At 48.4% G+C, this 15,732-nt stretch overlaps 1 protein-coding gene across 4 annotated transcripts in view; it reads left to right on the forward strand.

Moving 5' to 3' along the window:
- LOC131745370 (liver carboxylesterase-like) overlaps positions 1 to 15,732 on the forward strand; it is a 72,388-nt gene that overhangs the window by 45,815 nt on the left and 10,841 nt on the right. For all 4 annotated transcript variants that reach the window (XR_010837910.1, XM_067020113.1, XM_067020112.1 and 1 more), the window contains 8 exons: positions 2,189 to 2,322; positions 4,314 to 4,467; positions 5,958 to 6,062; positions 8,194 to 8,298; positions 10,969 to 11,007; positions 11,334 to 11,474; positions 13,625 to 13,705; positions 14,597 to 14,744. Coding sequence is in view for 3 of the 4 variants with exons in the window: in XM_067020113.1 (XP_066876214.1) it covers positions 2,189 to 2,322; positions 4,314 to 4,467; positions 5,958 to 6,062; positions 8,194 to 8,298; positions 10,969 to 11,007; positions 11,334 to 11,474; positions 13,625 to 13,705; positions 14,597 to 14,744 (907 nt within the window). In the remaining variant the exon portion in view is untranslated. The remainder of the gene's footprint in view (positions 1 to 2,188; positions 2,323 to 4,313; positions 4,468 to 5,957; positions 6,063 to 8,193; positions 8,299 to 10,968; positions 11,008 to 11,333; positions 11,475 to 13,624; positions 13,706 to 14,596; positions 14,745 to 15,732) is intronic.

Genomic DNA, 15,732 nt, shown 5'->3' on the forward strand with positions numbered 1-15,732 from the left:
TTTTTCTAAGGTCTCTCATGCTAATAGATGGACAAGAAGGATTACTCTTAATTGTTAGATTAGGAATCTGATACCCAGGGTGGCTAAGACATAATTTCCAATAAAGTCAGAGCTGGAAGGAATCTTGGCGATAAGCCAACAACCCAACCCTCCTGTTACAGATGGAGAAACTGAAGCCCAGTGAGGGGAAGGCGAGGTCACAGAGTAGGGTTGGCAGGTCTGGAGCATGGGTCTCCTGATCTTCAAGTCACGCTCTTTGACACACACACACTAGCAAGTGGAGCCTGTGTGTGGCCTTTCCTCAGCACACAAAGACCTTCTCTGACAAACTTTCAGTGTCTCAGTGTCACAGGTGGAGGGTGCAGAGCCTGGAGCAACAGAGAAGCACTTTCCTTTGCCTTTGCCAACTATCAAGATTTTATTGTAGATAATTTTACTTCCTAATTGTCTTTGGCACAAGCTGATGACCCAGTGAGTTAGCATTTCCAGAATAAATGGAAGCCCAGAGATGGGGCAGCCTTCCAGACTCAGGCTGGAGGGTGGGGCTGGTCTGCTGGGAAAGGAGGGGTCAGTGGGGTAGAGACAGGAGGGGTGTGAGCACCCAGCCATCTCCCAGGAACACCCCTGGCATGGTGCCCAGATGTGGAGGAGGGCATCTGTGAACTTGTGACTAGAAGGTGGCCCTGCACATGCTGGGCTCAAAGAGGTGGGGACAGTTGTTCATTCATTCATTCATGCATTCATTCATTCCCCTAGTCCATACTCAGTACCCCCATATGCATAGCTAGAATTGGAGGTTAAGAGAAAGGAGGAACATAAAACCATGACCACACAGCCCCTGCCTTCGAGGATCTTAGCATCTGGGTTGCACAGAGCTGGAGTGGCTTCTTCAGCACATCACTGCTGGCCAGCCCTTGGCTCAGCCTGGACTCAGAGATGACTGCACACTCAGTCCCTCTGCCTGGAGGTAGGCAGGGATCAGAGATGTAGGAGGAGCAGGGGCTCCAGGAACCTGAAACTGGAGGACCTCTACTATGGACACAGGCTCTGGAACCACAGGGTCTGGGTGTAAATCCTGGTTCTACCTTTTACTAGCTGGGAGACCTGGCTCTGTTTCCTCAAATCAGGGGTAATCACACACAAGTATTCAATGATGAATATCAAGATTTATGTCAGTGTCTGACACAGCACACGAGGCAAGTCTTGCTGATGCATTAGTTAGAGTTGAAGGGAAGAAATTCCTCCTGCCTGAACAGCCAGCCTACTGCACCGTGGCCATTGGCTGGCGTGTGCTGGGCAGCTCAACATGTGGGCTCTGGAGCCAGACTGCCTGGGTTCAAGTCCTGCCTCCACAACCTATTAGCTGCGTGACCTCAAGGTGGTTAAGTGCTTCCTTTTTCCTGTCAGTGAAATGGGACAATAATAGTCCCTATCTCGTGGATGGTTTATTTTTAAATGCTTAGAGCAGTACTTGACACATAGTTCATGTATGAGTTCTTTGATTTTTTTATTAACAAAATCATTATACTATTATTTTAGCCATTCTCACTTTCTTGCTATGTGAACTCTTTAAATTCAGGGCCATGCATTATGAATTGTCATGTCCACTCTCATCCTCAATTCTTACCACAGTCCCTGGCACCTAGTAGGTTTTCAGATCATATTCATCAGATGATTGAAGACTTCTTAGAGGAGGTGGCTTTTAGGCTGGGCTTTGGAGGATGGGTGAGATTTGGGGAGCAGAGGAGGCAGCGGAAAGGCATATTAAGAAGAGGTACCACCCAGAGTGTGTGCTTCTTGACATGGTCATCATTCACGTGAGAAGTTTATTTCACCACACAAAAGGTAACTAAGGTGAAGCTGAAATAAGCTTCTAACCAAGGGCGGTTGCACGCGGAGTGTGCTGAGCTGCATGAGGGGTCCAGGAGTGAGGACGGTGGGAGTGTTGGGGAGAAGATGACGCTCTTAGCCTTGGCTGTTCCCATGATGATGTTCTCAGCATGAAGAGTACTGGCAGGAGGTGGCCCTGAGGCAGGGGAGACAGGCAGGGGCAGCCAGGGTGCACGGAGTGGGGTGGTGGCCGGGGCCACAGCTGGGAGAACGGGTCGATGACCAAACCAGACAGCCTCTTGAGGTCTTTCCCAGCCCTGCTTCCTATGCCCTGTGTGGTTGCTTCCTCCCCATCCAGGTGATGGTGTGGATCCACGGAGGAGGTCTGATGTTGGGTGGGGCATCAACCTATGATGGGCTGGCCCTCTCTGCCCATGAAAACTTGGTGGTGGTGACCATTCAGTACCGCCTGGGCATCTGGGGATTCTTCAGGTAAGATACTGGGCTCTCCTCATGGTACACTGACCCTCAGTGTGGGAGTGCTAGGACCCCACTCTGGTCATGCAAGCCCTCAAAGGGATCTTTGCTAGGTTCCCTACTAAGACATGCAATTCCCCTCATAATTGGGCTCTACCTACCTTCTTCCCCAGCCACCCTGGTCCACTTACTTGCATGTAAAATGCCTAATCTGCCTGACAAACGCCTCTTATTCCTGCAAAGCCCAGCCCAAATGCTACCTCGTCTGAAATACTCATCTCTTTTTCACCTGTGCTGCCCAGCATGTTGCATACCTGTAAGATGACAGTTAACAAGCAGCACAGCAGTTAGAGGCTTATACGTCTTACCTCATGGGGAAGTAAAGAAGGAGCAGGCTCGGGCTCCCCTGGTGGCGCAGTGGTTGAGAGTCCGCCTGATGATGCAGGGGACGCGGGTTCGTGCCCCGGTCCGGGAGGATCCCACATGCTGCGGAGCGGCTGGGCCCCGTGAGCCATGGCCGCTGGGCCTGCGCGTCTGGAGCCTGTGCTCCGCAACGGGGGAGGCCACAACAGTGAGAGGCTCGTGTACCGCCAAAAAAAAAAAAAAAAAAAAAAGAAGGAGCAGGCTCATGTGGGAGCTGCGTAAAGTCCTGTAGGTGGAGGAACGGGTGGCTAGAACTTGGAGGTTGTAACAAGCACCTGACTCTAGTGGACACATCTACTGGGAGGAGCATAGGGCCCACTCACCCCATTTCCTTCGTCGGGGTTTGGCACATGCGTGAGCGAAGGCTCAAGTCTCCTCCGTGGAGTCTCCGTGGGGACAGGAACCGAACTTCCTGCAGGCACAGTTACCGAGCCTTTTCTGAATGCACCAGCCCCAGGACCTCTTACCCTCCGGTGGCTGGAGGGTGGGCTGGGGGAGGGGTGGTCATCTCACTGGCAAGACCTATGGGCTGGAGGAGGGCTGTCCCAGGCGAGTCATGTCCCGGGATGTGTCACCCTCCCTGAGAGTCCTCACCTCCTTCCCCCACGGCTCACGGCTGCTCCCAGTTACAGGATAACTGCGCACACCCCCCCTTCCTCTCCCCAGGCTCTCCTCTACCACGTCAGTCAGGGTTTCACCCCAACCAGACACCAGACCGCTCTGGTCCAGGTCACCAGCGGCCCAGCCTTGGCAGCAACCGCACGTCATCCCTCACATCTTTTTGAAAAATGTCCTCCTCTTGGCTCCTGGCCACCTCCTCCCTCATGGCCGCTCCTTCTCGGCCCCTCCCAGACCTCCCCCCAGACACTCCTCCTTTCTCCACAGGGCCTCCTGCTCAGCTGCAGGCAGCTCCACCCTTCCGGTTACTCAGGATAAAAGCCTGTGGGCACTGGGATTCTTTCCTTTTTCTCACACCCCACATCCAGTCACCAGCAAATCCTCTTGGCTCCACTTTTACAATATATTCAGAATCCAGCCACTTCTCACCTCCTCCCTTGTAGTCACCCTGTTCAAAGCACTCTGTGTCTCTCCCCTGGATTGTTGTAATAACACCTACTTTTATAACCCTGCTATTTTACACCATGTCTGATCCACACAGTAGCCAAAGTGATCATTTAAGACATAAATGGAATCATGTCATCCGGGCAATGGCTTCCTAGCTTACTCAACATGACATTGACATCCTTACCGAGGCCCCCAGGGCCCTCTGTAGCTGTATGTCCTAGACTCACACTTTTGTTCACTGGACGCCGGGGCCTTTGCATGTGCTGTTTCTGCTGCCTGGAATTCCCTTTGGAACTGTAGAATAGTAGATGCTCAATAAATAGATGTGGGATGGATGTACAGAGCACTACAGCGGAACAATGCTGCAGGATGGGAGGCAGGTGAAGACCCCAGTGTCAGGGCTGTGGAAGCCCAGCCTTTTCCAGAAGGCTCACCCAGACACCCAGCCCCATCTGTGGTCCTGAGGGCCCTGCTGTGACATCTCTGCTCTCAACCCCACCCTGTCCTCTTACTCACAGCACAGGGGATGAACACAGCCGGGGGAACTGGGGTCACTTGGACCAGTTGGCCGCACTGCACTGGGTCCAGGAGAACATTGCCAACTTCGGAGGGGATCCAGGCTCTGTGACCATCTTTGGAGAGTCAGCAGGAGGGGAAAGTGTCTCTATTCTTGTAAGTGTTCCTGGCCCTGATGTGGCTACCATTGGGACCCCTTGCAGACCAGCCAGTCTAGTCATGGGACCTTTACTTACAAGACCTGGATTCAAGGCTGACCCTACTATGTGCAGCGTCAGATGGTGGAAAGTTACGGCCAAACCCTCCTTGGCCCGCAGGAAGCTCAGAGCTCAGCTTAGCATCCTGGGGCCAGATCTCCAGCCACGGCTGCAACGGAGACATTCCTCCTGTCCTGTGTTGGTGGAGCTCTTGCTCTCCTTCCTAATCATTTTACCATTAGTACTCACCTCACTTCTCTTGGGAAGTAGGGGTGGGTGTAAATTCTGAATAAAAAGAGGCAACCATGAAGTTGGGTGCAATGTCATTATTTGGCTTGAAGCCAGGTCTACAATTCAAGGGGACACGAACACTAAGAACAGGTCAGAGGCCTCCTCTGAGGAGGTCTGATGGCTTGTTCATGCTCAGGAAGGAGGGCAGCAGTCTCTGGGACTGAGGACGGAGCTGGGCTGGGGGAGGAGGGGTAGAGAGAGGAAGGAGGATGGAAGGGGAGATGGCACCCGGGAAATAGAACACAGACACGACCTGGGAGCCTGATGTGGGAATGGAAATAGGGAGACACGGAAGGAAGCATAGGTGGAAAACCAGGTTAGAGGTGCTGGGAGCTGTTAGAAACCCTCCAGCTGCCTCCCAGTTGAGCAGAAGATTAACACTATTACTGTATTTTTAAAACATATGTTGGATTCATAGTTGAATATTCAGAGGAAAATGTTTTTATTTTATAAAATGGAGAAAAAACAAAAGCATAGATAACTCCCCCAAAATAAAAATTCATCCACAGTCCCATTAGCCAGGGATTGTCACCATGGACAGTTTTATTTTTCTAGTCTTTTTTCCATGAATCTATCTATCTATGTATCTATCATCTATTATCTATGTACCTATCTATCTGTATATATGAATTTTTAAACAGAAAAACTTCCTTAATATTATAACACAAATATTTCCCTAACCATTAGTTATTCTTTCATATTTTTCGTGTGTATAGTCGAGTGTAGTATAGTATTTCATTGTAAGAATGAAAAATACGTTATTTACCCAATGTCATATATTAGAACCTTGTGTTATTTCCAATTTTTATTGTTATAAATAACATGAACATTTTAGAGATTTTTGTGTGCCTCCATGATCATTTTCCTTAAAATAAATCCTAAGTAATGGAAATGGGGAATCAGAACTGGGCTTTAAAGTGTTGCTAGGAATGGCTGAGCTGCCTTTCAGATACTTTGATTGTTCTAATCAGTGTGTGCCACACACTTCCTGTTTTGTTCTTCCCTCTGCTCCTGGCTCCTTCCAGCTGAGGTTTTCTTGCAGAAGCCAGGCCCCATGGTCCCCAGGGGAACAGCCCAGGACAGGACTGTGGATGGGGGTAGCTCTTGAAGACCCCTCCCCGTGAGCATAAACTCCCTTTCTCGTCACCCTCCTCCCAGGTGTTATCTCCCCTGGCCAAGAATCTCTTCCACCGGGCCATCTCTGAGAGCGGTGTGGCCCTCACTTCTGTCCTGGTCAAGAAGGACGTGAAGGCCGCAGCTAAGGTAGGTCTCACACTGGACTGTCCCCACACCGTTTGCTCTGCTCTCCTGGAGTTGTCAGGGGTCTTTCTTGACGTGGGAGCCGGCTGACATCCTCAAAGAATCACAGAAGTGAGGGTGGCTGAGCAGGGAGGGCAAGGACACACCTCATCCCACCTCCACCTTCTACCGCTGAGCAAAGTGGGGCAGAGAGCGGAAGCACTCGCCAAGGTCAGCGAGTGATCAGGGCAGAGCCGGACTCCAGCTCGTGACTCTGGACTGCCAGCCCCAGGCACGGTCCACTGACCATATTTCCTAAGGGAGCGGTGCTGGGCTGGACGTGTCTGGTGGACTGTCATTGTGTCTTGCCTCTCTCGGGGTCTGAGGTCTAGTGAGCTCATTTGTACCATGTGGGCCTGGAGTGGTGGTTCCTCCCTGGGGGCTTGTGACTGGGGTGGGTTCCTGAGAATTCATTCATTGCTTCATTCATTCATTCAACAGATAGTTTTGGTATAATCTGACATCTTGCAACCTCATGAAGCTTCTGTTATAATTGAGGAGACAGATTAATAATTATATAATTGCACAACTTACAAAATGTCAACTGTGACTAGAGCAATAGAAGAGAGATACTTGATGTTATAACAGAATCCAAAAGGAGCACTTAGTCCAGTGGATAGGGGGAACTTTTCTGGAAAGGCTTCATGAAAAAAAGCGATCAACGAGTTGAGATGAAAAGGATGAGCAGTAAATTACTTGGTAAGAAAAGAATATCCAGGAAGAGGGAACGGCCTATGCAAATGTCCTGTGGCAGGAGCAGGTATCTCAAGTGAGAGAGCGTGAGAAAGGCTGCTGTGGCCAGAGCAGAAAGAACAGACAGAACCTGGAGTGAAGTGAGGATGGGGCCATCAGCAGGGCCATGCCGCATAGGACCTGGTGAGGACTTTGTCTTTATTTGGAGAGTGTTAAGAAGCCAAGGAAGTGTGAGCAACAGGGAGGCTCTCCTGAGGAGTGTGCACTGGACTCATTGATGTGGAGCGTTTTTTACGGGCTGTGAGAGCTGGTTAGGTGGACAGATGGGGGCAGCAGCCACTGGTAAGCAGGAGGGGAGGAGATAAGACACCAAGAATTTAAAAAACTGTTGAGACTGTTTTTCAGAATTCTTTGGCTATTAACAGCAGAAGCCCATTGATCAGGCTTAAGTCAAGAAGGGGGAGTTTATTTAAAGGAAACAAAGGTGGCAGAAATGGTGCTGGATTTTGCTGTCACGCAGGACCAGAAATTGGCAGAATGAAGAATCCAAGACTCATATTTTTTTTTTTTTTTTTTTTTTTTTTTTTTTTTTTGCGCTACGCGGGCCTCTCACTGTTGTGGCCTCTCCCGTTGGGGAGCGCAGGCTCCGGATGCGCTGGCTCAGCGGCCATGGCTCACGGGCCCAGCCGCTCCGCGGCATGTGGGATCTTCCCGGACCAGGGCACGAACCCGTGTCCCCTGCATCGGCAGGCGGGTTCTCAACCACTGCGCCACCAGGGAAGCCCAAGACTCATATTTTTGCTCGCTCTCTCTCTCTCTCTCTCTCTTTCCCTCTCTCCCTCCCTCCCTCCCTCTCTCCTTCCCTCTCTCCCTCCCTCTCTCCCTCTCTCCCCCTCTCCCCTCTACTTCTTCATGTGCCTTTTTATTTAATTTTTCACCAAATACATACTGAGCATTGATTGTATGTCAGACACTGGACCAGGCTCTGGGCAGCCCATGTGCACTCTCCATGCTCCCGCCATCATGGAGCCTGACTTCTCTCCTGCATCTTCCCCTCTGGCTGCACTTTGCAAGTGTCTACTCTGAGGCCAAAAGGCTATTAATTGGGTGAGCCGAGATTTGAAATTAGTGGGATTCTGGATTCCATGCTCTTAAACCCCACTCCATGCTGCCTCTCTTTAGATGTTCAGCTTTGAGATCATTATGTCCACTTGAACAGAGATAAGGCAGCAGAGGCTGAGGAGTATAATTGGCACGTCTGGGATCCAGGACATACTGGCCTAGAGTATCTTCTGCTACCATGTGTTGACTTTAGAAATTGAGGTTGGGACAGAACACCTCTTTATTGATGGAGCGAAGAGAGAGGGCTCTTGAATTTTGCTGTCACCTGTGATCTCTGCAGAAAATTGCTGTCTTTGCTGCGTGTAAAAACACCACCTCAGCTGTCCTTGTTCACTGCCTGCGCCAGAAGACAGAGGACGAGCTCTTGGAAATAACGCTGAAGATGGTGAGTACATGCACTCTCACGGCCACACAAGCTCCCCGTCCCGTAAACATGGCCCCAGGCTTCATCACTTCAGCTGTCCCCTTGCCCTGGAAAAACTACCTGGGACAGTTTCTCACTCTCCAGAGCAGTGTCAGAGCTCTGCATCTGAATGGGGAATTTCCTTCTTTCTTTTTTATTATGGAATATCTCAGACGTTAGCAAAGACAAAAAATAACATAATGAACAACTGTGTAATAACTCCTCATATCTATCAAAACTTACTTTTCCCAGTCTTGTTTTTCTGATAGATTTTTTAATATGTGACTATTTTCTTTATTGTAAATATATATATATATGTCACGTACAATTTACCATTTTAATCATTTTAAGTGTACAATTCAGTGGCATTAATTTCATTCGTAGTACTGTGCAACCATCACCACTATTTCCAAAAATTTTCATCATCCCAAACAAAAAATCTCTACCTCTTTAAACAGTAACTCTACCTTCTCCCCTTCCCCCAAGACTCTGGAAACCTCTAATGTACTTTCTGTCTATGAATTTGCCCATCCTAGATTCATTCATATAAGTGGAATCTGATAGAATTTTAAGAAATTAAACATTACACATTCTCAGAGGTGATTACCATCGTGAATTTTGGGGAATGGGGTTATTTAGAACAAAGCTTTTCAGAAAGGTTGTCACAATTGTCTTGGTTAATTTAGAAACCACCTCAATTATAATTCAGTGGTGGCCCAATTTTCTAGATTTCCTGCATGTCTGCCTCAATAGTGATTCTCACATAATCGTTTATCTACCCATTCATCCACCCATTCATTCATCATCTTATTATACATCTGTCCATCCACCAACGAATCCAATTCATCAGTATCTTTTCATCAATCTAATATCAATTTATCTATAACATTCATTCATCTGTTATCAATCATTCATATATCTGTATTTCATCATCCATCTCTCTAAAATCAATGATCCATCCATCACCTAATGTACTAGCTATCATCCATCTATCCACTTATCCCCCCAATTCACCCATACTCCAAGTATTGACTAATTCCATCCACCCATCCATCTGTCTTCGCTAAGTGTATGGGGGGAGGTAACAGAGAGGGTGATGCAGACATAACTGGATATAGACCCTGCTCATAAGGAACTATTCAAGGAGAAACACGCCCATATACTTAGTGGATTAAGTGTGGTGGGAATACAGAGAGGGGACGCATTCATTATAGTAAGCAGGGATGCTTCACAGAGAAGGTGGTGTTTCAGGATTGGTGGATGGCTATGGTAGTGGGTCATCATAGGAAGCTACAGCACAACAGATACCCAGAGATCACCACATTTAGAGCCAGTGGGAACTATTGGAGTAGCCCGAGTGCCTGGCCTCTCTGTCTGGACCCTGGACTCCTGAGGATGCTCCTGGACCCCCAGTGGCCAGCCTCCAGCACTGGACTCTGCTCTATTTCCATGGGTTAAGTCCAATGTAGCCTTGGATCCTGGTTTCTCAGGCTCAAATAAGGTGACCAATGTGTTCAAAGATAAAAACACAACTGTTTTCTGATGCCTGGAAAGAGGTAAATTTATTTCAGCAATTCTCCATGGGCAAATTCATAGACAGAAAGAGATCCGCTTATAAGGGGAGAGTCGGTGACTTTGGGAGAATCCAGAGAAGCTAAGAGCCCGTGTTATCCTTCTAAGATCTTCTGAGATCACGTGGAAGTGTTTCCATGTTTATCCTCTCTCCCCAATAACACACGCGGGTGCGTGTGCGCGCGCACAAACACACACACACACACACACCTGGATTGTGGGGCTACAACCCATAACAGAGGGACCCTTACTGGGACTTCCTGCATACTGGTCAGGCCTGTTAGCTGCAGTGTCACAATAAAATCAGCACAATCTTGGTGAACTCACAACAAAGGGAAGCATGGGGTGGGGTGAATTTCAGTGAGCTTATATGAGTCAAGATTTTCTAATGCAAGACGAGAAAACTAGAAAGGGGTATGTTGTAACAGAATCTTCAGGTTACTAACTGAAAAGTCCAGGAGTTGATGGCTTCAAGCATGTCCGGATCCAGATGCACATATGATATGATTAAGACTCTGTCTCTATCCCTCAGCTTTTTACCTCTCTGTGTTGGCTTCACTCTGAGGTAGATTTGTCCCCTGGGGAGGTTAGACAACAACAGTATTCTAGACTTACATCTTATCTGCTTAGTAACCCTCTTTCCCAATAATTCCAGCAAAAGTTTTGGGTAAACTCTATTGAACTGACATGGGCACATGTCCATCCCTGAAGTAATCCCTGTCTTCAGGGAGATGGTGCACCTCAGGTCACATATAGATGCCTGGTATCGTGGCGTGAGACTGGGGAAGAGGGAGTCTCCCAAAGGAAAATTGGGGTGTTTTTGCTTGGAGGAACAAGAAGAGGAGATGGGTGAAGAGCAGGGCAGGCACAAGCAACAGTCCTCTCCAGAGCTCCCCTCCCCTGTCCCATACCTCCACCCTGTGCTCACGCCCAGGGGAGCTGGTGCCCTGCCCACTTCCTTTCAGCCCAACCAGGGTGGTACCAGGAGGGAGGACTCGATACCTTTGATGCACAGCTCACAGGATCAGCTTTTCTCTCAGGAAGCCTTCTCACCCACAACCTCTGCCTTTGTCTTCACAGAAATTTTTCGCCCTTGATTTACATGGAGACCCCAGAGAGGTAAGATGCTTACAAGAACTGACTATAGATGGAGAGATGCATATAGATATACATACCCTTCAAATTAAATACACATTATGTTATATAGTTTATACCAACTTGAGTGAAGATTTGCCCGCATCACCTAACCACTGCTGGCCCTGGTCAGAGTTCTGCCCTCGGGGGTCCACAGACTTAGCCCCCTTTGTTAGGACCCTGAGTGTGTGGCCACCACCCATGGGCACGCAGGTCTGCGATGCAGGCCGTGAGCTTAGGCAGGTGGAGAGGGGGACGCGGGCGTGACCTCGACCGGGAAAGCACAGACACGACGCTGCCCTCTTCCCCAGAGCTTTCCTTTCCTGCCCACCGTGCTTGACGGAATGCTGCTGCCAAAGATGCCCGAAGAGATTCTGGCTGAAAAGAATTTCCACCCCGTTCCCTACATCGTGGGAATCAACAAGCAGGAGTGTGGCTGGATTCTGCCAACGGTGAGAAAGTGCAGGCCTCTTAGACTCGCCTCCCCTGCCCGTAACATCACCCCTCCCATCTCTGGTCACAGGACCCCTCCTTCTACGCACCCCCCTCTGGGACCTTCATACACCTTGACGTTTCTGTGGAAACCTTCTCCACGATGGTCCAGCTGTCACCTGGGTGGTGTGGCCCTGGGGACCCACACCCACACACACTCTCTGCTTGTCCTCCCATCCAAGAATCCTGAAATGTCAGTGCCTGGAGGGCTGGTAGAGATAATCATTGGGCAGATGAGAAACCCAAGGCCTGGAAAGGGGAAGGGGCTTGGGAGTTAAGGAGAGTGAGGCCTGGGACCTGCAGCCTCTCCCCTGGGCTTGGTGCTTTCATAGTTTCTCCATAAATTCCACCTACCCACACCTCACACTCTCAGTCATCTAATTGGAAAGATTCAAAGGAGCCTTCTTCCTCCTGAGTTAAAATTGACTTCTAAAAGTTAGGAAGAGCTTTCCCTTCAGTCAAAAATAAACAAAGCCGGACACTAGTTGAATTGGTAATGAGTTTGATTCAGTGACACTCTTGCTATAGGGAAAAGATCAATTGTAAACTGAACCCAAATCCCTGAAACAAAAGGCTGGAGCCTATTTAAGGCTACAGGCACGGGGAGGGGGGATTTGTCCATGAAACTGGGCCACCTGGATTTGTTAGCTGGCATTTATCTGGAGGAGAAACAAACTTCTGTCTTTATGACAGGAGGCCATGGTGTAAGTAGAAGCAAGGCTCCCACTGAAGTTAGGCATTATCTTTCCACAGGGACTGGGGGAGAGAGCAAGAATTATCCCCTGAATGTTTGCTTTTCATAAAAGTAGGCTCTCAGGTCCTTGAGAAAACAGGTGGGAACAATGGTTTTACATCCCAAAGGACAGAAAAAGGATTTATAATTACAAGGTTTCTAAAGTAACTGCACTAAGAAAGGGTTCAGGGACATACCTGCCTATCACCAGGTTTTGGCTAGAACAAACAGTAAAATCTCCTGGCAGCACAGAGCTTTTTAAGGGGGCCTGGGGTCATGCTAGGGACATGGCCTTAAGCTGCTTGTAGCCGTGCTAGAGTTTGGTCAAGTCACTTAGTGCAGAGTTTTGCTGGAGTCATTATATGCAGAGTTCTGCAGTTCTTCAGAATAATTTCAGAGGTTATACCAAAGGACCAAAACCATAATGGCAGAATAGGGGCTTTCTCTGCTATCTAACACAGGCGGGGTATTTGTGAGGTCTGTGTCATCTGCCCCAGAGCCCTCTACGTCAACACTTGGCTGGCTGAAACATTCCCTCTCTGTCTTGATGACCACTGTGGAGACTCTAGCCTAAATATATATATATATATATATATATATATATATATATATATGCACTCATACACACACACACACACACAAAGACTGGGACAGCTTCCCTTAACAATTACTTTATCTTCTTTGCATTCCTTGATTTCTAGATATAAAAGTCCATTTGATTCATTGATTTTGCCCAACTTATCAAAGACCCATGCCCTACAGAGTGAAGTAAGTCAGAAAGAGAAAAACAAATACTGTATGCTAACACATATATATGGAATCTAAGGAAAAAAAAAAAAAAGGTCATGAAGAACCTAGGGGCCGGACAGGAATAAAGACTCAAACCTACTAGAGCATGGACTTGAGGACATGGGGAGGGGGAAGGGTAAGCTGGGACGAAGTGAGAGAGTGGCATGGACATATATACACTACCAAATGTAAAATAGCTAGCTAGTGGGAAGCAGCTGCATAGCACAGGGAGATCAGTCGGTGCTTTGTGACCACCTAGAGGGGTGGGATAGGGAGGGTGGGAAGGAGGGAGATGCAAGAGGGAAGAGATATGGGGATATATGTGTATGTATAACTATTCACTTTGTTATAAAGCAGAAACTAACACACCATTGTAAAGCAATTATACTCCAATAAAGATGTTAAATAAATAAATAAGTAAATAAATAAATAAATAAACAATAAAAGACTCAAAAAGAAAAAAAAATAGACCCATGCCCATCAAGATATGACAGTGACCTTCAGCCTGCAATGGTTTGGTTTGTTGGTAACTTTGGTTTTCCTGCCATTACCTGATGATTCACAATTGCTTAACCTTTGTTTTAACAGTTCATGGGCTACTCATTCTCTGAAGGCAAGCTGGACCAGAAGACGGCCACCTCACTCTTGTGGAAGTCCTACCCCATCCTTGTAAGAGTCTAGGAATCACAGGAATTGGCTGAGCCCTAAAGAGGGGAAGAGGCTTGTCCCCACTTGCGAAGCAGCTAATGGCAGAATGAAGACTGGGGCTGGGGGTTCTGCCCCACTTTTTCTGCTTTTCTTATCACTACCCAGGGTTGGGGGAGGGGTAAAGTTTGCACTGGGCTCAAAAAGTTCACCATTAACGCAAGAAGAGAAACTGTGTCACTCACCAGGGGTGGTGAAGTCAAAAATCCAGAAATAGCAAAATTAAAACCACCAAATGAATGAAGAGTATTTAGTAAGAGTTTATGGTACATAAAAAATAGTTCACGCCAGGGGACACGGGTTCGTGCCCTGGTCCGGGAAGATCCCACATGCCCCTGAGTGGCTAGACCCGTGAGCCATGGCCGCTGAGCCTGCGCGTCCGGAACACAGGCGTACGGAGCCTGTGCTCCGCAAGGGGAGAGGCCACAACAGTGAGAGGCCCGAGTACCGCGCCACCCCCCCAAAAAAAGTTCACGCCCTGGGGGCTTCCAACTTCAAAGACTGGTAGGAAGCTCGGGGGCATGAAGTTACAGGATGGCTTATAAAGTGAAACTGAGGAAGTTGTTAACATTTTCAGTGATTGCTTATTACAATAGAGGTTTTCAGGTGGCAAGGGATTGGTTAAAAGTGATTATCTCATACTATTTTAGGGAGATGACTTAAGTTTATTTTGTGATGGTCAGAGGGATTTACAAAAAATAACCTAAGTTAGGTTTTGCTTATGTGAATGAAATAAGCTAGAGTTAGTTTTGCTTACATGGCTTAAATGGTTTTGTCTGCACAGATAATTCATAAGTCTGGTCTCCATTTTATATTTAACTTTAACAGTGGTCACTTTCACTCGATCTATTTCAGAGCATCCCTGAGGAACTGACTGCGGTGGCCGCTGACAAGTATTTAGGAGGAACAGATGACCCTGCCAGAAAGAAAGACCTGTTCCTGGACTTGATTGCAGATGGGATGTTTGGTGTCCCATCTGTGAATGTGGCCCGTCACCACAGAGGTGAGTCCCAGACATTGGACAGGAGAGGGACACTGACCGCTCCGGCTTCACTGACTGTCCTGCCCAGCCCTCAGCACAAACACATGTGGAAATTGCTTCATCCAAGGCTGATTGCATTTGGCCTGGGGTGGGGCACTGTCCTATTTTGGTTTCCAACAGAAGCAGACTCCAAGAAAAGGATCCAAATGCAAAGAGTTTATTTGGGGGGTGATCCCAGAAAACACCAGTAGAAGAGTGGAGAGGTGACATGAATGGAGAGGAAGCCAGTCCACACTGCACTGTCAAGAAAGCATCCACTGTGGACACCTGGACCTGGGGAGCTCTGGGAAACCAGCAGAATGCATGTCTCAGGGTTATCCCTAGTGAGTGGCAAGAGAGCTGGGGTATTTATCCTCCAACTTTGACAAGTCATTGGTTGAAGGCTGTTCCCAAGGGCAGTTAATTCCCTGGTCCTTTGACCTGTTGCACACATGGGCAGAGTGCTCTCTGGCTGCCAAAGACCTCAGGCAAAGAGCTACGGATGCAGGAGGTAGAACTCAGGCTGGCGTGCCCGGAAACAGGGGATATGGGGAGGCACCGACAGCATCTGCCACAGGGCTCCTCACCTGAATTGCAGTGGTCTGTGGGGCTAGAGGGGCAATCTTGGAAGATAGATCTTGGAAGGTTTCCAAGGTCAGAGCTATCTTCAAACTAGTTTGTTAACCAGTGGAGCTGGGGGTAGAGTGAGGCCAAGCATAGGATCAGGAGTGTTGTCTGGGACCAAGAAAGCTGAAAGGAGTGAGTATTGGAAGAGTGGGGCCACGTGGTCTAGAGGATGTCAATGTCTGTGCCTGGCTGTTGTTTCTCCCATTGTGTGCTGTGTCTACCACAGGACCTTCCAACACTGACCCAAGACTGTGTGTAGGGTGTGAGGTCAGGGATGGATGAGCTCACCTGGAGAGGAGGTGTCCCTTTTGGGTACCTTTTGAGTTACTCACAGGACCCTTCA

This window comes from Kogia breviceps, chromosome 18 (assembly GCF_026419965.1).
Source record: "Kogia breviceps isolate mKogBre1 chromosome 18, mKogBre1 haplotype 1, whole genome shotgun sequence".
NCBI lineage: Eukaryota > Metazoa > Chordata > Mammalia > Artiodactyla > Physeteridae > Kogia > Kogia breviceps.